The 21,104-nt window shown below is 53.4% G+C and overlaps 4 protein-coding genes across 4 annotated transcripts; all 4 read left to right on the forward strand.

The window, feature by feature from the left end:
- Window positions 1–406: 406 nt before the first annotated feature.
- LOC120324953 (hydrocephalus-inducing protein-like) lies at window positions 407–1,725 on the forward strand. The gene is made up of 3 exons (XM_039389913.1): window positions 407–1,050; window positions 1,160–1,342; window positions 1,581–1,725. The coding sequence occupies exons 1-3, from the start codon at window positions 533–535 to the stop codon at window positions 1,723–1,725; spliced, it is 846 nt and encodes a 281-aa protein (XP_039245847.1). The 5' UTR covers window positions 407–532.
- A 1,565-nt stretch (window positions 1,726–3,290) lies between these two features.
- Window positions 3,291–6,154, forward strand: LOC120324954 (hydrocephalus-inducing protein homolog). The gene is made up of 7 exons (XM_039389914.1): window positions 3,291–3,380; window positions 3,542–3,740; window positions 4,373–4,472; window positions 5,002–5,101; window positions 5,270–5,438; window positions 5,724–5,994; window positions 6,087–6,154. The coding sequence occupies exons 2-7, from the start codon at window positions 3,588–3,590 to the stop codon at window positions 6,152–6,154; spliced, it is 861 nt and encodes a 286-aa protein (XP_039245848.1). The 5' UTR covers window positions 3,291–3,380; window positions 3,542–3,587.
- Window positions 6,004–12,079, forward strand: LOC113991053 (hydrocephalus-inducing protein-like). Its single transcript, XM_039389915.1, has 8 exons — window positions 6,004–6,235; window positions 6,844–7,048; window positions 7,417–7,649; window positions 8,232–8,383; window positions 9,148–9,343; window positions 9,832–9,940; window positions 10,533–10,790; window positions 11,105–12,079. The coding sequence occupies exons 1-8, from the start codon at window positions 6,158–6,160 to the stop codon at window positions 11,362–11,364; spliced, it is 1,491 nt and encodes a 496-aa protein (XP_039245849.1). The 5' UTR covers window positions 6,004–6,157; the 3' UTR covers window positions 11,365–12,079.
- Window positions 12,080–12,138: 59 nt separating this feature from the next.
- LOC120324955 (hydrocephalus-inducing protein-like) lies at window positions 12,139–16,043 on the forward strand. Its single transcript, XM_039389921.1, has 5 exons — window positions 12,139–12,376; window positions 13,529–13,689; window positions 13,873–13,985; window positions 14,573–14,918; window positions 15,748–16,043. The coding sequence occupies exons 1-5, from the start codon at window positions 12,308–12,310 to the stop codon at window positions 15,908–15,910; spliced, it is 852 nt and encodes a 283-aa protein (XP_039245855.1). The 5' UTR covers window positions 12,139–12,307; the 3' UTR covers window positions 15,911–16,043.
- Window positions 16,044–21,104: the final 5,061 nt, after the last annotated feature.

The raw sequence follows: 21,104 nt of genomic DNA on the forward strand, positions 1-21,104 counted from the left end.
GCAGTGGGGGAGGGGCTTGGAGGGTCTCTGTGAGGTGGAGCCGAGTTTGGGGGGGGCAGAACCGGCCCCGGGATGGATCGGGAATGGGGACCCCCCTGTGTCCCCCCTGTGTCAACCCGCTCTGGAGGGGCTTTGAGAGGGCACCTGCCCCTCAATAAAGCACCCAGCTCATCCCAAAATGTGCTGGGAACTTCCCCAAAACCTCCCCAGAGCTCCCCAAGGACCCCCAAACACACTCAGAGCCCACCCAGGACCCCCCCCAACCCCTTTTCTGGGGGACTTCTCTGGGCACTGGTGGTGCTGGGAGCCCCCCCGGCTGCGGGCGAGGAGCTCTCGGGTGAGTGGGGGGTGGGAAGGGGGCAGTTGGTGGGAAAAGGGGGGTCAGAGGGGATAAAGGGGTGGTGGGACCCCAAACTGAGTGGGACCCCCCAAAAGTGGAGGGTGAAGAGCACTGAGGTTTGGGGGTGATGAGAAATGGGTGGGAGAGGTCAGAAGAGTGGGGAAAGTGGAGGGTGGAACCCCCAAACTGATCATGAGGGGGCTGAGGAGTCTCCAGATGCCAATGCAGTTCTCAAAGCACAGCCTGGAACGGAGGAACTCGCAGCACAGGTTGACGAGAGGCTGGAGAGAGGGAGAACCTGGAAAGGGGGAATGTCTGGGAATGTGGCACCTCGAAGGCAAGAATCAGAGAATTTGGAGATGGATGGAACCATCAGGGGGTTCATTTGGGGTGGAAGGAGCGGCCAAATCTCTTCCTGCAGGTGGGGCACTGGTAGAGCTTCACTTACCCGTGGGTCTCTTGGTGTCTCCTCAAGTTAGAGTTCTGGGTGAAGCTCTTCCCACACTCCCCACACTTGTAGGGCCTCTCCCCAATGTGGATTCGCCGGTGGGTGATGAGGGGAAAGCCAGACACAAGTCTAGCAAGGAAAAGCCAAACTCCCCCCAGAGCCCGAAAAGTCTCCGGCATCACTCCCCAAAAACACCCCGAAGTTCACCTGAGCCAATGAAAAGCCAACTGCAGAGTGACTCAACCCTCGAGAGACCTGCCAGGTGAGCAGCAACCCTCTGCCAGTGCCTCCATGGGATGGCGAGTGCACAGCCCTCCTCCTTGTCTCGTTTGCCCCTTAGCAATGTCTGAAGCTTCCCTTTTAACTGCCAGGCTGAGAAGGTTCCGGTGGATCGTTCCTGCCCACGCTGAGGTGGAACTGAAGATCCGCTTCAGCCCCACAGTGCCAGGGCAGTTTGACCAGCTGAGGAACTTTGAGATCCTGGGGTCAAAGCGCCTGTACCAGTTGCCCTGCAGTGCCACTGCCCTGTACCCCAGCATCAGCCAGAACCCACGGTAAGGCTGGGCCACAGGAGCATCCCACACTGCACCCCCGACCTGGGAGCCAGGGCTGCCCCTTGTGACCTTCTGGCTGGGGCAGATGGTGCTGCCCGAGTCACCCAGCATCCCTTCCTCTGCTGGGAGCTGGGAGGCTGAACTGGTACCTCAGCCACCGAGAAGGGTGATGGCTTTCTGACTAGATTTCCTACTTGCAGCATCTCAGAGCTCCTCATTCCCCATTGTCTCTGCCCAGGCTGGTGTTTCCTCGCGGGAGGAAGAGCAAGGAGAAGGAGGACATCATCTCCAAGGAATATGTCATGAGCACAAAGCAGTTCCACTTTGGACCGCTTCTTTGTGGCAAGTCAGGAGAGTGGTATGTGCTCCCTGCTCCCAAGTGAGCATCCCTGTGTGCTGCCTGTACACACTGAGATGTCGGGAGGGGATCTCCAGGGCCTTGTGCTCTCCTGGACACACTTGCAGACACACTGTCCCAGTGGCACAATGCAGGGCAGTCCCAGGCAGAGACCTGGCAGACACATGGGCTTGAGGGAGCACAGATGTGTGAGTGTGAGCAGATAACAGGCAAATGAGCCTTGGAGGAGCTGCTTTGCCAGCCTGGTGGGTGCCCTGGTGTCCAGAGCCACCAGAGCTGCTGCTGCCAGCCCGAGGGTGACTTGGGGCAACCTGTGTCCCCTCCACGTCTCAGCTCCACCCCTTAGGAAATGAACTTTATGGTGCTTTTTCAAGTGCTTTGAGCTCGACAGGTAGACAAACAAGCAAGTATTCTCTAGATGGTTTTGTAAACCTTTCATTAATCTCTAATAGTAGTGAGATTTTGTGATTTGACCTGCCAATACGTGTGAGTCAGAGGGGAACCTACAGCAGGAATTATGTTTTCCTGAGATTCCATTGCATCCACAGTGCTGGAAAAAGTCTGCCTAAAAGTGTTGTCATTGTAGCTGTTGGCATATTTCTGTTTTTAATGTCACTCTTCTTTTTATTTTTTTAATAACATTTGAAGTTAAGTTCTTGTCTCCATGGGAGCTCTGGAAGGCCAGGCTGATGGATGGTCTGGGATTTCTGTTTACCTCTTTAGCCCATTCACTCCAAATTCAGTTGCACACATCAGGAAGGGTCATTTGTTATCTTTCACATTCCCCTTGAGAACTGATGCTTTTGATTTCTTTCCCTCAGACTTTTGAGCTAACCCATGGTAGTCTGACGACTTTTCTAAAAGAGATAAGCAAAACTCTTTTGCAAACATCTTTTCCAAAGCCTTTCTCTATCCTCTGCAGGGAAGGCACCCAAGAAAGAAGGGGAAAGAACCCTTGTGCCTGGTGTATTGTTGTTTTTCCAGGCACTTTTGAATTTAAATTGTGTGAAACACTCTTGAAATGGCCTGTGCATCGTCACGCTTCTGGGGTGCAGGCACCAGGTATAGGGGCAGGCATCAAAGCCAGGCAAGGATGAGCACACAGACTGTGCCTCGTGCCCCTGACAGGGATCCTTTTTCTTCCCCTGCTTGTTAGACCATGGCCTTCCAGTGCCACCTCCTGCTGCCGGCACACGGTGCTTTCCTCGGTGTGTGGTGAGGGCAACAGTCTCCTCTGCAGCCTTTTCCCCTTCTCTGGACAGGTACAAGGCACAGAACTGCCCCGGCAACAGCGAAAAGTTACCCATCCTCAACGACTCCCCCATGGAGGCAGAGGTGCATTTCTCCTTTGAGAAGGACAGCAAAGGAGAGACGTTCCTTTTGGACCCTCCCAGCATGAGGCTGCAGCCCAAAGAGAAGAAGGTAGGAGGTGAGCAGGTAGGGCAGGACCGCAGAAGTGCCGTTCCTCCTGCTCACAGAGGGCTCTTTGTATTTCTGTTTGTGGGGACGGGTTCAGAAGCTGAGTGTTTGGGCGTACCCGACTTCTGCTGGCCTCCTGGGAGACAGTCTCGTCTGCTGGATCAAGGACAACCCGGAGCCAGCGGTCTTCTGACTGTGCTGCCAAGGGGTGCACGTGAAGCTGGGGGTCAGTCCCCAGCAGCTTCACTTCAACAAGCACAGGTCAGTCATCCCATGGCTGAGGGCACTCCAAGGCTCGTGACAAAGAGAAGAGGTTTGACTCTGGTTCCAGAGGCTCAGATGGAGCTGCTTTGAGCCGCATTCAGTGGCCAGGCTGGTGTGACCACCCAGCACTGACACTGAGTGTCTTCCTGTCTCTGCAGGACTGACACCCAGACCCTGGTCCTGAGAAACGACAGCCCACTGCCCATGGCATGGCATCTCAGTGGGCTGGACGACCTTGGCAATGACTTCTCTGCATCGCAAGGCAGGGGCATCGTTGGGCCCCGCACAGACTTTGAGGTGAAGCTGGATTTCAAGGCCGAGAAGATTGGCATCACAAATAAGATGATCCGACTAGAGGTGAGAGGGACTTGGGCCTGCCTGGCAGAGCAGGGCAGAGCAAGCAGCCATGTGCTCTTAGGGACAGAGTCAGGGAGAGCTGCACCTGACAGACACGGGGGTGCTGTGGCCCCAACTTCTGCCTCTGTGCTGGGTTGGCCGGGTGCCCAGGCTCTGCATCCAGAGCCTGTAGCACAGCCACCTTGCTGCTGTGCAGGCTTGAAGGCTGTTGTTTGGTTGTACAGACCAGCATTCCCTCTGCACCCTTTCTGGGATTTTGTTCCCTGTGGTTTAGAGGCTGCATTTCAGCAAACATGCGAGGTGATTGACGAGGAGGGCGCTAATTGTCGATGCCACCTGCTCTGGGACACCTTGCATTTCTTGTGGTTGTGTTTACAGCCCTGGCCCTCTCAAGGGTGCTTTAGCAGCACCATTCCCTGCTGTGGGAGTGTGGAATTGGGCTGATAAGGTTTCCTACTGCAGCGGAATCCTGCCAGGGCAGCCTGTGAGATGAACAGGTTAAAAAAACTTGGGAGTCCACAAACACTTGTCAAGCCAGGGAGGCCATGGGGGAAGCAGCTGGCAGAGACAAGGACTTAGAGGCTGTCTTCCAAAAGAATGGTCTAAGCAGTGTTTGTTTCTTGCTGCCTCAGGTTTCAGATACAGAAAACATCCTGGGCATTGTTCAGGCTGAAACCATCAAAGTCTCTGTGGAGGTCTACGATGTTAATCTGAGCATCAACATGCCTGAAGGTCAGTGGATGCCTCCCAGACAACACAGTCCGGGTGCATTTTACTACCTTGGCAGGTGGGCAACCAAAGCCCTTGGGAGGGGATGGCATAGCAGGCAAGGGTGGCACAGATCCATAAAGCACAGACCTTGCAAGCTGCGTGAAGTAAAGCGCTGTCAGGGCACCAAGAGCCTTGAGTCTCTCCCTTCTGAACTTGGAAATGTGCAGCTTCATGTGCAGATTGCATTTGGTGCTTTGAAACAACAGTCATCTGAACAGGCAGTTGGCTCAGCAGAGCACATAAAGTAGCTGGATTTGTGCTTGGAAGCAAGGAAATGGAAACCAAGCTCCTTGGCTTCTACCCTGCAGATACTAGAGTGAGAAGAGAAAGGGCAGCCAAGTAGCTAGAGAACACTTCTGAGAAGGGACACTTGCTGAAGAGGGTTTTGTGCCATCCAAGAACTCCAACTGTGTAGCTTGTGAGCTGGTGTGCTCTGCAGCAGCTCACAAATATTCACCATTTCTTACCTCGCTCTGCGGGTTTTCTGCAGGTCCAGATGGCAGCTTGGAATTTGGAACCATTAATGTCCTGGATAATAAGCAGCAAGTCCTGAGTCTGCAGAACAAAGGCTTGTATGACATTGAGTACAGGTGAGTCCAGCTGCCTGGTGCTGAGCTTTTCCTCAGGCTCCCAGGCCTGCGTTCTCCCTCTGTCCATGGCTAGACCCTGTTCCCGTGCTGCTCCCTTTTCTTTTTTTTCTGGTCCTGTGCAAAGTGCTGGCTGTGCTGGTGGCACCTGTGCTTTCCCTTTCTCCACAGTTTCAAGCTGACCACTGGAAGTGCCAAGAGGGGCGACTTGGAATCTCCCTTCACTGTCCGGCCGCAGGGGGCTGTGCTGAAAGCCTCCCGGCCACCTGTGAAAGTTGAGGTCCTCTTCCACCCCACGACTGAAATGTTTCTCGAGAGCAAACCCATCCTGCTCTGCCAGGTGAGCTGCCTGGGCCCGGCTGCGTTAGCACAGTGTGTCTTGGGAGCATAAGCAGGAGAGGTGTCTTGTGCAAAGCAGGCTTTAGCTGGGGCATCCTCTCTCCTACACACACAAACAGAGACTTCCAAACCCATTTGGGAGGCTTCGTAAGAGAGCTGGAAATCTGGCTCTGGAAGAGGCCTTTAAATAGGGAGGGTGAGCTGCTGGAGACCTGGGCTGGGGTCAGGGGACAGGGGTAGAGGCTGGCCTCTCTGCTGTGTTTACCAGCCCCTCCTCTGGTTGCAGGTCATTGATCTCAAATCGGGTCAAGGAGGCGAGACCGTTGCCACCATCCCAGTGAGGGTGTCGGCGAGAGCTGTGTACAGCAAGGACAGCATCGAGCCTGCCTCGCCCATCGACTTTGGTGCCATGGTTAAGGGCACCAAGAAGAGACAGGTCTTAATTGTGGAGAACAAAGGCGCCCTCAACTTCAAATTCCAGGCAGCCAGACCTGGGTTATTGTCCATTTGGATTGCTGGCTTGGGAAGAGGGAGGAAAACAACACCTCAGTATCCCCGTGTGTGGGACAAAGCTGGTGACAGAGCTGCTCTGTCCATGAGCTGCAGCAATGGGTGCTGCAGGCAGCTCCCCGGGGGCCATCGGGAGCAGGAAGGCTTTCCTGCATGGGGAGGAAGGCCAGCTTTGGCCTCAGACAAAGGCAGGGGAGCTCAGCATGACAGATGTCTCTGCTTTCTCCTCTCAGTTCAGAGCAAGAGGAATCTGCCCCCTCGGTCAGGGAAAGAAAACGCTCCACACAGGTGGGTGGCTCCTGCTCCTGCCCAGCGTGTGCTGCTGCAGGGGATGGGGGAGGATGCAGCTGTGCCCAGGCTGGGGGTAGGACAAGGTCTGTGAGATGGAGAGTCCATTATCTGCTCAGTTCCACTGACAGTCCCATGCTCTGGCTCTGACCTGCAGTTGTGGGGTCAAGAGAGGGAAGCAGGTCCTGTGTTTGGTGGCTGCTAGCCAGCACAGATCTGGGAACACCACAGGAGCAAACTGTCCCCATCTGAACTCCCAATCCATAGAGCACTGACAGCTCTGCTTTTTCTTCTTCCCAATCCCCTCTCTCTCTCCCATCATTCAGTCCTTTCTGCTCTCCTGTACCCCTGGAGGTTGAAGGATCCCAGCTACCACCTTCATTCTTTTCACCCCAACTCCTTTCTCTCTGCCACTCGGGACAGACGTGCAGCTCCTCCTGGCTTGTTCATCTCATCCTGGGGCTGCCTTTGGGCCGTGGAGTCATCCTTCCCTGCCCTGCCACTGGGTGTTCGGGCCCAGCTGGAGGCTGAGGCGTGGCATCCTCCTTGCTGGGGGTGTTCAGGGTACGGCTGTTGGGCATCAGCCTGTCCTGGCGCTCTTTCTGCAGGCTCAGCTCACTGCAGGCGTGTTCACGGTGTCCCCTTGCTCCGGCTCCGTCGGTCCTGGGGGCCAGCAGAAGATCACAGTGGATTGCAGCCCAGGAGCAGAGGGGAAATGCGAGGAGCAGCTGTACATTGACATCAGCAACAGAGACCCCAAGGACAATCCCCTCGGCATTCCCTTTACCCTGACTGCCGAGTCCTGCCTCCCAGGTACGTGCTGTCCACAGGTTGCCATGGGCAGTCCTGCTACTGATCAGCACCTAAACTTGCTACTTGGATAGAGAGGCACCTGGTCCTGAAGTCCCACCTTAAAATCCTCAGAGGCTGCAGTCCTTTTTGAGTCCACCAGTGGGGAGAGGCTGGGAGGGATGTGTGGAAGCATAAAAGGAAAGCAATGCCCTTTAAGACTGAGGTTTACTGAGCTCCATCCTCACTGACTGAGCTCTCTCATCCAAGGCTGGGTTTTGCAGTCACCTGGACAGAAAGGGCTTATCAAGCCTTCTGAGAGGCCAGCTGGGTCCAGGTAAATTCAGAAAAGAGATTCTCCAGCCTCAGCCCTTCCTCTGGTCTGTCTGCAGCGCTTGTTGAAGACGTCACGTCCATCTTTGAGCAGTACCCGATCCACAGCAACGTCAATCTCCGCCAGACGTTACAGTCGGTGCAAGGCAACGGTGTGTTCATCAGAGATGATAACAAATTCATCTTCACTAAAGTTCAGGTTGGGCAACGGGCCACGGCTCGCTTCAAGATCTCTAATGGCAGCAGTGTCCCATGTGACGTGGTCCTCTCCATCAAAGCCTTGCCTGGAGAGGTAAGAACAAGAGGCCAAGGTGAGCGCTGCTCTCTAAAGGCCATGTGAGAGCCTGCCTTGTTCTCCAGAGTCATTGCGGTCTCTGGCCCAGCTGGACCAGTCCAGCTCAGTGCAGGTCAAACTGCAGGGCAGAGCAGCAATGCCAGGGGGGCACTTGCATTGAATTCCACATCTCTCAAGCAAATTTTGGCTCATGCTTCTGGGTCTTTGGTGGGAATCCTTCTGAACATCTCTCAAAAGCACACTCAGAGAGGGGCTGTTATGGACCGATGGGGCAGAGCTCAAAGCAGAGCATTTCCTGGCTTTTCCTTCTCTTGAAAGGCCAGTCCGGGGTTATTTGAGGGGTTTCTGTGCCATCCCAACCTCCCACATGTGCTGGGGTGGCTGCCCAGCCCTCAAAGCAAGCTTTTGCTCGCCTGGGCATTGGCGCAAGGTCAGCATCCCCTGGCATGGAGGGAGCCTGCCCAGGGAAGCATGAAGCAAGACAGGCTGTCTGGGGCTGTTCCCAGGGATGCATCTAGGAATGTACTGGGTCACATTGAAAGATGTGACACTAACACTGCACTGTGGGTTCCCCCCAAGCCTCACAGCCTCATCAGCAACATCTTCAAGCTGGATCCTGTCGAGATGAGCATTCCTGGCTTATCCCACGCCTTTGCTACAGTGACCTTCACTCCAGAACAAAAGGAGGACTACCAGTGCACTTTCACAGCTTCCCTTGTTAGCCCAAAAAGGTAGTGACTCCGTGAAGTATTGGGGGAACCGTTCTGGTAGCTGCCTCTTCCCTTGGTGCCTCTAATGCTTTCAGTGCCCTTAGGCAGAGTACCTGGCATGAGATGATGTAGGGGGCATTAAGCATTAGGCAGAGCAGAGCAGGAAAATGAGGAGGATACTTCAGGCTGTGTGAGGGACTCTGAAGAGAGGGCCTCAGGTAGCCAGCTGGAAGTTACTGACAAGTGCAACAGCTGAGCTGGGGCTTTCCAAGGCTAAAGGCTCAGATGAAGCAGTTTCTGTGCCAGCAAGTCAAGATTTCCTCCATATTTCTGTAAAAGGAAGTGATCCTGTGTGGTTTCCAGGCATACATTAAGCTATTTTTATATCAGGGGAGTGACTGGAGCTCTTACCAAAGAGAAGCCCAGTTCCTCTCCCTGGCACCTGTGTACTGGGGCTCTGACCTGCCCTTCCCCAAGTCTTTAGTGGCTGAATTGGAACAGGGAAGTCAGCTTTCTGCCCTAACAAGCAATTCCTTCTTTAGGATCCTTGGAAATAATCTTTACTGACGGTGCTGTTGGTTTGGTTTTCCCTTCTTGCTTTCGTACTGTTCTCATGGTGTGCTTTTGCTTGTTGCATGTCTCCTATCACTGCAGCCAGAGGATTTGCCACGTCTCATCTGGTGCCTCGTTATTTATCTGCTGTACGGCGTGATTCAAATGAGGGAAATTATTTAGAACTGTTATTCTGGAAGGCTCTGGCTGAAATGGTTTCTGTGCCTCTCCAGCAGCTCTGTGAAGACAAAACCCCAACAGCTGACCTTCACTGTCAGTGGAGAGGGGCACGTGCCTCAGGTGACAGTCGAGTGCCCGGGCCTTCGGAGTAAGAGAGGAACCCCTGTGCTGCGCTTCAGGAGGCTCCTGCTGGGGGATTCACAGACACTCCCCCTGGTCCTTCGTAACAATGGCATCATACCCACAAAGGTAAGGACCTGCTCGGGGAATGCTCTGGGCTGGGAACAAGTGCTTGTCCCGTGGAGGAAAGGTCCCAAAGACTGATTTTCTGTCCAGTCTTTCCTCGTCAGTTGAACACAAGACAAGAAAGGTGGTGGGGTGTTTTCCCCCCATCTCCCAGCTCACATTTTGTTCTCATGTGGGCGTGTGTGATGTCCCAGTTCCATGAGATTGCATTTGATAGTGGTTGACTCCATTTTAATTAAACTTAGTTGTGGTTCTGTTACATTCTGCTCGTGACTGACTGTCCTGTTTGGCTCTATGTCAGTTCTATCCATATGCTTCTGAACAACCTTTTTTCCCTGTGTGACTTCACGTAACCTTTGTGCTGGGCGCTGTGTTTGAGGTGGGGAGGTGGTCTGGGTTCCCCGTGCTGGACCAGCGGCCGTACGGGCTCAACCCCCGTGCCAGCCTCTACTCACACCAATGTCATTGTGCTCCGTGTTCCCTTTTCTCAGTTCACAGTTCATATCATGGACGACAAGGGAGTTTTCTTTATGAAAGGCAGGCAGTCCGCACTCCGTGCCTTCCACATTGCAGACATGGAAAAGGACTCCACTGGAAAAGGTAAATTCATTAACTGTGCAGCGTGATCATTCACAGAGGGAAAAGGTGTGCCCTGTTCTTGGCTTGTCTAAGCAGCAGCCACATGTTAGACATAGTTTCTTTCCTTGGTCTCTCTGTCCCCCGAGCTTTTCTTGTGGACTCCTTGCAGGGTTTCCTCCTAGCAAGTTGTAGGAAGTTTTTGTTCTTCGAGACACGGTGGGTTGAGCTGTGGGGGACTATCACCACCTCAGTGGACTGGCTGAGGTCTGTGCTGCGTGTGGGAAGGTACCAGCCTGAAGGGAGGCAGCCCTTGAGCACACAAGCCAGCCAGCAGAAGCCAAAACCACTCCTTGGCTCAGCCTTCTGTATGGCAGGAGCTGGCTGGAAGCAGATGGAATGAGGACTGGGCGTTAACCTGAGGTTAAGCCGCTTAAGTGGTGATATGTGTGATGGTGGCATAGTCTTGTGAACACAGGAAGAGGGTCTGGAACCACTGGTGGGAGGACCTGTGCTTAGAAGCAACTGATTCCAACCTCTTATTCCTCGTATACCCCAGGGAAGTATTTCCTCTGTACAGCTCTATCACTTAACTCTGATTCCCATTGCCGTGCAGCCAAGAAGCGTCCCGAGAAGCCTTACCTGCTCCTGGAACACGGGCAATCAGCAGAGTTTGACGTGTTTTTCAAACCCACCCTGGCACAACGTCTGGAAGGGAAGATCCGTGTGCCAGTGTCAGGCAACAGTGAGATCGACATAGAGCTGGTGGGTGAAGGCCACAATGATGACTTCACCCTTGATAACCTCCCTGGACTAGCAGAAGACAGCCAGGAGAGCAATGCTGAGGACAATCTGGAGGACGACATCATTGAGGGTAAGAGAGGAGAGGCTGCCAAGGTAGAGCGAGAAAGAGGAAAATGTCTGATCATGTGTGTCCTCTCTCTAGCCAGGGCTGGGCTGTCACCCACTGGACTTGGGGGCCTGTGAGCTTGCCAGCCATGCACACAGAGCAGTGTGTGCTGTGCTGCTTGTCGCTGGGCACAGGCACAGCCACGGGCTTGGGGACCTCCCAGAGGGAGGGAGGGAGGCTTGGAGCAAGGAAGAGCTGAACATACACGTGTCTCTGAAAGTGAGGGGGGCGGATGGACATCACTGCATGCTGAGATCTCTTGCTCTCCTTCTTCACAGCTGTCAGAGCGAATCACATAAAGTTTAGGGATTGTGCAGTCAGGGAGCTCTGCGACAAGACCTTCACAGTCACCAACCGCAGCAAGGAGGAGGTGATGTGGTTTGAGTGGCTGCTGGCAGATGCCCTGTTCCAGTTCTCCCCCAAGGTGAGCTGGGACAGCCCTGCCTTTCTCAGTTGCTCAGGCGCTTTCCTGGTGTTCCTGGGAGCTGGCAGGGAGTCACCACATTCCAGTGAGAGCCCGTTCCAGTGCCATGCATGAGATGCAATCCCTGTCTTTGCTGGGGCAGGGCTGTCAGCCCAGCAGAAAAGGCTCCGCGTTCTGGGAGGTGGCACCTTCTGTTCATATTTTGCTCTGTCAAATCTCACATAAATCCTCACTGAGGTGCTGATTCCCAGCACAGCTGCTCGCCATATCAGTCCCTTTTGCTGTCAGTGCTGCCCTTGCCAGTGATTCCAGTTTGGTCTTGACTCTCTGGTTCTCCCTAGGTGGGACACTGTTGGAGGAAATAAAGATGAATGGGAACGATACGAAGCCTGGAGAAAAATATATAATCCCTGAATGGACTCTAATATACCGGATTTGACCTCTGATACTGATTATGACACTTTCTGGATGTGACAGTTGTACCCCAGTTATCCCCGGTTGATTGTTGTGCTGTTCTAATGTTATATGTACCCCCAGTTGTTGTTTTTAAATTTATCCACCATATTGTCCCCTTCTTCTTCCCTCAGTTTTCCCGCCTTTTCCCTGTTTTCCCGCTCCTCTGCCTGCCATTGGTCAGAGTTTGGTGCAGTGCAGAGGTAGCTCTCATTGGTCCTTTCCCCCGGTGATGCCTGGACTCCTCCCCTCTTTGCCCAGTTGCCCAATCACCATGTTCCCCAAGTTGTCAGTCTCATGCTCCTCCCTAACCCAAGTTCCACCCCTCATCCAACCCTATATAAGTTGTTGTCCCCCTAATAAACTTCGGCATTGCTTCACCAACCTCCACCGTGTAAAAGACCCTTCCTTGCAGTGCCCGACCCCTTTCCCTTTATCCCAGCGGGTCGTGGCAGGACACCTCCAGCCTGGCTGTGCCAAGAATATCAGAGTGACCTTGAAATCCAAGGTCCCAGTCACCATCAAAAGGCACTCTGTGAACTGTAAGGTGGCCAAGATCAAATACCAGCTGCCACCAGAGGAGGTTTACGACTGGGACGACAGAATGCGCACTGAGAAGTGGGAGGATACCACCGAGAGACTCCCGGGAGCCCGCTGGCCTTTGAAGCGGAGGGTAAGAAGCACAGCAGCAAAAGCTCACCGAGCTGCTGCAAAAGGACCTGCCGACAGCAGCAGAGCACCAGCGCTGCTGGCAGAGCAGCTCCTGCCTCCCCTGGGCATTGGCTCCAGCCGGGAGGTTCACCAGCAGTGCCTTTTGGGGAGAGGCGGATGCGCAGTGAGCGGGTGGGCTCACACCACAGGGGAAGCCTTTGGGCAAGAGACCTTTATCCACACGCAAACTGCCGGTCTGTGCCACGAGCCGAGTGTTGCAGCCCGTGTTGAGTGGGAGGTCACGTTTGATTTTATCCCATTTGACAGTGTTAAAGTCTCTTCATCTGATTTGGTGCCTTGTCACCCACAAGGAGTTAATTCCACTGCATTCTGTCTCTTGTTCCGAAGGGGAGAGCAGCACAAGTGCTCTTGTGCGTACACCGGTGAGCTCCGAGCTCTGCCTACACCGACACCAGAGATTTTGGTTGTGGCCTCTGTATTGTGGGGGATATCTCATTATGGAGCAGCCCAGGCCCTGTGTGATAGTACGCAGGAGTCTGGAGAAGCATCATCTCCAGAAAGTCTTGCTTTTTCTATCATTATTGCCAAGCACACTTATCTTGGTGAAGGTTCTTTCTGAGTTTCTGAATCATTGTGAGGCCTGTAAACCCAACTTCCCCAGCAGGGCATCAGCACTTGGAGACTTTCCCAGTGAGATCATTCACATCCCAAAATGCCCACAGCCAGCTCCCACCCCACATGTGCCATCTGGAGAGCACTTTCTCCTAAGACAAGAAGGAAAAAGTTCTTTCTAGGACTAGTCAGTCTTGGGCTTCTCCATCCACAGGGCTCCAGCAGGGGAACTTAATCCTCATGTCGAGATCTGCTGGATTTATAGAGGACCAGGGAAAAGGTCAGAGGCTCTACGGGGTTGAAGCACAGGGACTGACAGCTGGCCATAGTCCCCAGGGGTGTATTAATAGCCGTGGTGGTGACTGCTTTGATCAGTGGGTAGAAACCAATGCTGTAGTACACCAGTCCAATTATGTCATCTTTCCAGGCAAATAAACCTGAATGTCCTTTCTATGCGGCCAAGTTTGGAGGCCAAAAGGTTTCCCTGCTCAGCCTGGCTTTCTGGGCTCTGCTCAGTGATTCTTCCCTCCTCTGCCTGCAGGTGGTCAAGGCAGTCCCGGAACCACCTCACACCATCGTGGAGAGGAGCAGCCACGAGGTCGAGCTTGTCCTCAGTGCTCAGGTTGACTACGCCGAGTTCAAACTGGACACGGTCGAGGTTCAGCTGAAGCAGACTGAGCTCTTCCAGACAGAGATAAGCACGTGAGTGCTGGGCACCGTGTTGGCCCTTTCCTCCTAAACTTCCAGACTTTGAAATACTTTGTTTGGGCCACCCAGGGCAGCAATTCTGAACGTGGCAGAGTTGCCTGGGGAAGGTGGTACCAGGAGCCCACCAGACAGTGTTACTTTAGTACTTGCTTTTTATTCCTCCTCCTTGTTTTTCAGTTTCCGGATGTCCAATACAGGGAATGTAGCCCTGAAATACTGCTGGGAGGAGAATCTGGAGGAGGAAATACCATCAAAGAGTTCTGGGAGGCTGTTCTCGTCCACTCAGACACGTAAGTGTTTGGCTCTGGGTGGTGCCTGGGCCATTTCAATTGATAGCTGAGGGCCTGGGGAGAAGACCCTGCCACTTCACCCCAAAACATTAATTGCTTTTTCATCCCTGTCCACTTCCCAGCTGCAGCTGGAGAGTTTTCTCCTTCCCCCCTGTCTGCCTTTTAGCCCCTCCTGTTCTTGCTCTGCCACTTGTGCTCTCAACAGGAGCTGAGCTGGGCTCCAGGGACAGCCATGTGCTGGGTCAGCACTGGGAAGGGGGACATCAGGGCACCTCTTTGGGAAGCCTCTGAGACTGGGAAAAATAAGGGTGGAACAAGTGAGCTGCCCTGCAGCCGCTGTCTGGGTGCAGTTCCCCACTCCAGGGCAAATGCAAAGTCACTGTCTAAAACCAAGCCTCCTGCCCCGGCACGGGAGTGTGTGCTGCAGGCGGAGACCCTGCTCCCAGCTGCTCTGTCTCCTGCTGAAAGTACTTGGCCAGAGGCGCTCCAAGTGCCTCCCAGCTCTCTTCTATCCACCTGCAGCAGGAGGCAGAGTTGTTGGGAACAAAGGATTTTGTCTTTGAAAGATGTCTTCTTTCCTCCTGCAGGTGATTTCTTGTCCTCTACTGCTGAGGATCTCTGGGGAAGGAATCATGCAAGGCTGGTGCAGCAGGCATTGCTGCTCGAGTCAACTCAGCCCCAGCCAACTCAGCCCCAGCCAACTCAGCCCCAGCCAACTCAGCCCCAGCCAAGTCTGCGCCTTTCAAAGCAGCTGTGCCGCTCTTCGAAGGGCCTTAGCTCCTCCCCGGAATTCTCTCCAATTCCCGTCAAGGACCCACCACTGTTCTCCATCGAGCCCCACTGTGGTACCATCCCTGCTGGCCAGAATCAGATTTTCTGTGTGAAATTCTTCCCGACGCGTGTGGGGGAATTTAAGGCCGAAATGCTGTGCAGGTAGGAAATGTCCATGTGCTTTCCAATCCATGCTCCTGGTGGGTATCACAGGACGGGCCATTGGGTGCACCCTCCCTGCTCAAGCAGGGTCATCCCAGAGCACGTGGCACAGGATTGTGTCCAGAGGGTTCTGGAATACCTGCAATGAGGGAGACTCCACACCCTCTCTGGACAACCTGTCACCTGCACAGGAAAGAAGTTCTTCCCCATGTTCAGGTGGAACGTGTTTTGCATCAGGTTCTGCCCATTGCCTCTTGTCCTGTTGATGGGCAGCACCAAGCAGAGCCTGCTCCATCCTCTGACACCCTCCCTTCAGTCCCTCTGACTGGGGTGGGTGAGCGTGCAGCCCTGGGGACAGCCAGCCCCAGAGAGGCAGCAGGAACACACAGCATACAGGAGCACAGAGAGATGATCCTCTGGCCAAGGCCAGATGTCTGTGGAGATGTCTGTGGATCTGTGTGGAGACAATGGGAAAAGACACTGTATGAAACACTAAGCTCCTGCAGGGCTGCAAAATCTGGAATGGGAGATCCAGAACGGCTGTCAAGGGGCCAGCCAGTCCCTAGCTATGCTTCCTTATGGGGCAAGCACAGCCTCCTTCTCTACCTGGAACCCCGTGTGCTGCAGTTGGTCCCCAGGCCCATAACTGGTTGTGATTCTGCCCTTCCACCTCTGCTGCCTCCATGGCAGGCAGTGCAGTTCTGTTTCATTTGCTGCTCGCTGCTTGCCTGGAGAGAGGATGTGACACTGTGTGCTCTGTGAGGAGACAGGCGAGCGGCTGGCTGGCTGGAAATGTTCATCTGGCTAATACCAGTCCCTTTCTTCCTAGACTTCTTAACCTGAAGCCATCTCAGAAGAGCCCACGGGTGTTTGTGATGGGGAAAGGCTGTTTGCCAAAGGCTGATCTGAAATGCTCTACATCACTGCAAAAAGGTGAAACCCAGAGCAGCAAACCCAAGAAGAAGGTGCAGCGGTCAGCAAAACTAGAGTGACACCATTTGTGTCATGGCTTCTCCTGCTCGTGGTTTCCCAGCCTTCAGCAGAGACCTCCCCAGCTACTCTTCAAGCCCCAACACCCATCTCTACCTCATCTGTGTACTACCTAATAAACTGTGTCTCAACGCACGAGTTTTCTCACTGTTACTCTTCCAGTTCTCTCCCACCTCCCCGGGAGGGGAGTGAGCAGGTGTCTGTGTGGTGCTTGGTTGGGAGCTGGGGCTCAGCCATCTCCAGGAAAGCAGGTGTGATCAGACATCACCCCCATTGCTCTGCAGGCTGCTCTGCTCTCTTAGGAATTCCCATTCCTCGGCCTTTGTGTCATGGGTGGGGTAGTGAAGTGTCCCTTTGGTCACACCAGGAACTCTGCACGACTATTGTGGGAGCAGCACTGACTGTACCAAGAACTCCAGTTGCTTGGCTAAAGGCTGGGGTGAGCATCTGCAGCTGCTGCAGAACCAGGCATTTCATCAGCAAATGTGCAGGTGACCCCAAGCTGGGGGTGTGTTGATGTGCTGGAAGGCAGGAGGGCTCTGCAGAGGGACCTGGCCCAGCTGGATCCATGGGCTGATTGCAAGGGGATGAGGGTCAAGCAGGCCAAGGGCCGGGTCCTGCCCTTTGGCCACAAGAAGCCCCGTCAGCCCCCCGGGCTGGGGCCAGAGTGTCTGGAGAGCAGGCAGGCAGAAAGGGAGCTGGGAGTGGGGATGGACAGGAAGCTGAAGAGGAGGCAGAGTGTGGCCAGGTGGCCAAGAGGGCCAATGGATGGTGGCCTGGCTGAGGAAGAGTGTGGCAGCAGGAGCAGGGAAGGGATTGTTGGGCTGGAGTGAGCGCTGGTGAGGCCACCCCTGGAGTGCTGTGTCCAGCTCTGGGCCCCTGAGTTGAGGAAGGCCCTGGAGGGGCTGGAGCAGGAGCAGAGAAGAGCAGTGAGGCTGGGGAAGGGAGTGGAGCACAAGTGGTGTGAGGAGGCACTGGAGCTGAGGCCCTGCAGCCCGTGGGGCAGAGCAGGGTGGGGCAGCTGTGCCCCTGCAGCCCCTGGGGGAGCATCGGGGTGCAGAGACCCCCCTGCAGCCCGTGGAGGCTCCCACGCTGGAGCAGGGGGATGCAGGAAGGGGGCTGTGACCCGGTGGCAGGCCCAGGATGGAGCAGGGTCCTGCAAGGAACCTGCAGCCCATGGAGAGGGAAGCCCAGGCTGGAGCAGGTTTTTCCCAGGTAGGACTCATGGCCCCTGTGGGGGACCCACACCGGTACAGCTCATCCGTGAGGGACTGACCCCATGGAGGAGTGACCCACGGGACAGCAGGTTGGGAAGAGCTGCTGCCCGAGGGATGGACTCACGCCGGAGAGGTCCATCAAGGACTGTCTCCCGTGGGAGGGACCCCACGGGAGCAGGGGAAGGACTCCAACTCCTCTCCCTGAGCAGCGGCAGAAACAACAACTGACCGTGACCCCCATTCCCATCCCCTCCCATCTCCCTGCTGGGGGGGAGGAGGGAGAACATGGAAGGAAAGGGGGGGGAAGGTGTTTTTAAGACTGTTTTATTTCTCACTCTTTGGCTCTTATCCTGTTAGTAATAAATATAAGTACTATCCCCACTTGGAGTCTTGTTTTGCTCGTGAAGGTGATCAGTCACTGACCTCTCCCAGCTCTTATTTCTACTCAGGAATTCTTAGCTGGTTTTTTTCTCTGTCCTCTGTCCAGTTGCAGAGGGAGAGTGAGAGAGTGGCTTTAGTGGGTACCTGGTATCTGGCCAGGGTCAACCCACTACAAGAATATAAAAAGAAGTAATTTTTTTGGCCTTGTTCTGATGCAGTTAAGGAGCTGGAAAACCAAGACTGGTGCAGGGAGGTCCAAAGCATGGCTTTGGGTCTGGATGATGGAGACATCACATTTAGAGGGAGACAGACTCTGCCGTTGCTTTCCTAGACTTTGTCCCACCTTAATGGTGTTTTTCCACCCACAGCAGCATTGCTGGGAGATGTTGCAGTGGCACATCCCCCCTTCTCTGCCAGGGCAGCATCGTGGCCCTTCCCACCCCACCATGGATTTTCCATTCCTGTGGCAGGGACTTGTCCCCACCTGATATCTGAATGGGAAATGCAACTCCTGGGGGTGGCTTTCATGGTTCCACCACAGGCTGGCACAGATTCTGATCCAGCTTTGAGAAATTGTGTGGTCTACGTGTTCTGGATAAAGCTGTCCCACCTTTGCACGTTATGACCCGAGGGAGTTTCGGTGGCCAGTTCGTGTATCAAAAGCACTCAGTACTAAAATGTACCAAGTTGCACCTGTGGACAAATCTGCACGAGCTCAATGCCCTGCGTACCCACACAGGCTTTTCTGTCTCGAATCCTGCTCATTGCGTGCCTGAGACTGGATTTATTTCAGCAGCTAAATGGTTCACTGGAGGACTAATTGGCTCTGAGAGCTCCAGTCCTTTGTGACAGATTATTAACCCTTCCCCCTTCATTATAAAAACATGAACTGTAGAGAAATCAAATACCACAGGGCCCCTGCGCCGAGCCTGTCAGTGCTCCCGCCTCGGTGTTCAGCACAGAAAGTCCCTTTTATATTTGGGAAGCGGAGGGAGAAAATTCTGGAAGCGCGAGAACGCGGCGATAGCTGGGAGGAACTGGGAGCCCTTAGGAAAGGACTGGGAGGTACTGGGATAAACTGGGAGCCCCGAGGAAGGAACCGGGGCTCTCCCGCCATTTGCGTAGCGCTGAGGGCAGGGCGCTTACGCCATTTGCGTAGACTAACGCAGTTTACGTAGCGCCCCTCCCTTGCCGTTACCGGCGCCCCCTTACGCCGTTTGCGTAGGGCTGTGGGCAGCGGCGTTAGGAGGGGACTGGGATGGACTGGGAGCCCTTAGGGAGGGACCGGGACAAAGTGGGAGCCCTTTGGAGAGGACTGGGATGAAGTGGGAAAGGTCCGCGAGCCCTCAGGAAGCCACCGTGGCCCTCCCGTCACTTGCGTAGTGCTGAGGGCAGGGCTCTTGCGCCATTTGCGTAGCTTTACGCAACTGACGTAACTCCCCGATTGCCATTACCGGCGCCCTCCTTACGCTGTTTGCGTAGCGCCGCAGGATTGCTGGCCCCCTTACGCAATTTGCGTAGCGCCGCTCCATTGCCGGGGGTGTCCAAAAGCTCCTCCAAAAGTCAGTTTATGGCTTTGCAGAGGGCTCTCGGGAGTCACCGAGGGGCTGAATGTAAAGAGAGAAAAATTAAATCTTTAGGGGGAAAAAAAATTATAACAATTGCATGTCTGTGTTCCCGAGGAGCCGTGGGTGTTTTTAGGCAGCTGCCTGCAGAGGCCATCGCCGTTTCGTGAGGCGGCATTAATGCAGCGGGAGGAGACTTGTTCTGCTGTTCACAGAAATTCGGATTTTAAGTTTTTCCTCCTTGGTTTGAATCTTCTTCATTCTTCCTTTGCTCTCTTTCAGAGCAAAGGTTTTAATTTTTAAACTTAAGGGGGAAAAAGTATTAACAACAAGTGAGGAAAACTAGGGGGGAAAGGGAAAAGTTCTTCTGAAAGGATTACAATGTGCAAGCAAAATCAGTTCTCTCTCCAGGAGCCAAAAAATATTAGAGGTGTAAATTGGCTCCAGAAATGCCCCCAGGGGCATAGGGAGGATAATCAGGATGACAGCGTGGCTGAGCACTCAGCATCCGGGGCATGGCCCAGGTGTGCAGGGAAAATGCAGCTCATCAGGCATGTGTTAAACAGAGAATTTGTTTCTGGTATAAAAAGATGCCTGACTGCTCTGTGCACACACCAAACCAGCCCTTTGTGACTTGCACGAGTTGACTTGACTTCCAGGTTTTGAGACACTAGTTTTGATCTAAAAGCCCAGCCTATTGCTAGTGCTGCAGAACTGTTTGTTTGATGCAAGGAGAAAACAGGGATTGTGGCAGGAGCCAGGTCAGGCAGATCCCCTTCGGTGCAAAACTCCTGGAGCGAGCTGCAGCATTTCTGTTAAGGGCCTTCTGTGTTGGAGTTGACTTCTGCCACTCCGGGACCTTTCACTTGCAAAGTACATTATGGGGCTCCTTTGTTTAACAAGTCTCTGGGAGCTGCGAGAGAGAGAATTAATGCTGGCATTTGGAAAGACAAGTGATAGTGCTGCATTGGATTTGGGTTTCATGTCATTATTTTCTGGTTCTGGAGTCAGAAAAAGCTGCTCATTTACTTTTCATGCAGCTGTACTGTTTTTTCCTGACTTCTCGAGGAGGCAGAGCTGATGAAATCGTGCTGTAGGAGAGTTTCTCAGTTAAATGCATTTTATTTTGACCTATTTCCTTCCACTTGAGTCTAACATTTGGTCTCTTCATAGCCAATATTCTGTTTTATGGAAAGGCTTTAAAGTTTTCCTGAAGGAGATGAGTAAAAGGTGAAGTACCCAAGACAACCTAAATTTATATTATTCCTTTTGCCATTATTCTTAAAAATAGGAAAGAAGAAGTAGTGTTGGGGAAAACACAGGGAATGCTGATGCAATTATACCTACATGTGCAAAGCTACGTGCTTGCTTTTACTCTTGAAATTTAGACCTCTGCTTTCCTTCTACAGACTGGGACAGTTCATTTCAGTTGCATTTTGCAACTACTGACATACATGTTCATTCCTAAATTCACTTCATATGCTTCCAAATCCTTAGGACAACATTCAGTTTAGGCACCCCAAGAAAAACCTGGAGTGATTCCACCCACCTAAATGTAATTACTCAGTGCTGAATTAAAGGCACAGGTGTGTAACTTAAGACCCATGTGTTTGGAGTAACAAGGAGAGATCAAAATCTCAGCTTTTGTCATTAAATTCAATGTTTCTAGACCTTAATCCAAGACACATTTGTAGAGAGAGGTGATAGCTTCTTTTTAGAGGCATTACTATTATTAAACAGTGTTTTCTTGGACTGCTCACATTTTCTCCCAGCTCACCGTCTAACACTAATCTGTGACTAAATATTAAAAAAAAAGTGAGGTGTGAATGGTTTTAAGCTGAGACAAGATTGTCACTGTTAATGGCTTGGTCAGAGAGAGAGAGTATTTGTTTCAGCATGTAAATCTCTTTCCTGCAACGCTTAAAGCTGCTGATTCTGGAGTTTAGGAGGCCAGCATGTCCAGAGCTGCTCTAGTCCCTGGGCTGATGAGCTCTCCCAGCTGGGTAAAGCTCTGTCAGGAGCCAGTTTGTAGT

The sequence above is a fragment of the Pipra filicauda genome, unplaced genomic scaffold, assembly GCF_003945595.2.
Source record: "Pipra filicauda isolate LSUMZ 115617 unplaced genomic scaffold, ASM394559v2 scaffold789_size180692_pilon, whole genome shotgun sequence".
NCBI lineage: Eukaryota > Metazoa > Chordata > Aves > Passeriformes > Pipridae > Pipra > Pipra filicauda.

What these genes read in the sequence shown, in the direction of transcription:
- LOC120324953 (XM_039389913.1), top strand. Translation starts at nt 533, where the DNA reads ATGAGGGGGCTGAGGAGTCTCCAGATGCCAATGCAGTTCTCAAAGCAC. An exon ending in ACCCTCGAGAGACCTGCCAG is followed by an intron (nt 1,051 to 1,159) that starts GTGAGCAGCAAC and finishes TTTAACTGCCAG; the next exon opens with GCTGAGAAGGTTCCGGTGGA. An exon ending in AGCATCAGCCAGAACCCACG is followed by an intron (nt 1,343 to 1,580) that starts GTAAGGCTGGGC and finishes GTCTCTGCCCAG; the next exon opens with GCTGGTGTTTCCTCGCGGGA.
- LOC120324954 (XM_039389914.1), top strand. Translation starts at nt 3,588, where the DNA reads ATGGCATGGCATCTCAGTGGGCTGGACGACCTTGGCAATGACTTCTCT. An exon ending in GAGCATCAACATGCCTGAAG is followed by an intron (nt 4,473 to 5,001) that starts GTCAGTGGATGC and finishes GGTTTTCTGCAG; the next exon opens with GTCCAGATGGCAGCTTGGAA. An exon ending in AACAACACCTCAGTATCCCC is followed by an intron (nt 5,995 to 6,086) that starts GTGTGTGGGACA and finishes CATCGGGAGCAG; the next exon opens with GAAGGCTTTCCTGCATGGGG.
- LOC113991053 (XM_039389915.1), top strand. Translation starts at nt 6,158, where the DNA reads ATGTCTCTGCTTTCTCCTCTCAGTTCAGAGCAAGAGGAATCTGCCCCC. An exon ending in TCCCTTGTTAGCCCAAAAAG is followed by an intron (nt 8,384 to 9,147) that starts GTAGTGACTCCG and finishes GTGCCTCTCCAG; the next exon opens with CAGCTCTGTGAAGACAAAAC. An exon ending in ATGGCATCATACCCACAAAG is followed by an intron (nt 9,344 to 9,831) that starts GTAAGGACCTGC and finishes CCCTTTTCTCAG; the next exon opens with TTCACAGTTCATATCATGGA.
- LOC120324955 (XM_039389921.1), top strand. Translation starts at nt 12,308, where the DNA reads ATGCGCACTGAGAAGTGGGAGGATACCACCGAGAGACTCCCGGGAGCC. An exon ending in GCTGGCCTTTGAAGCGGAGG is followed by an intron (nt 12,377 to 13,528) that starts GTAAGAAGCACA and finishes CTCTGCCTGCAG; the next exon opens with GTGGTCAAGGCAGTCCCGGA. An exon ending in TTCCAGACAGAGATAAGCAC is followed by an intron (nt 13,690 to 13,872) that starts GTGAGTGCTGGG and finishes CTTGTTTTTCAG; the next exon opens with TTTCCGGATGTCCAATACAG.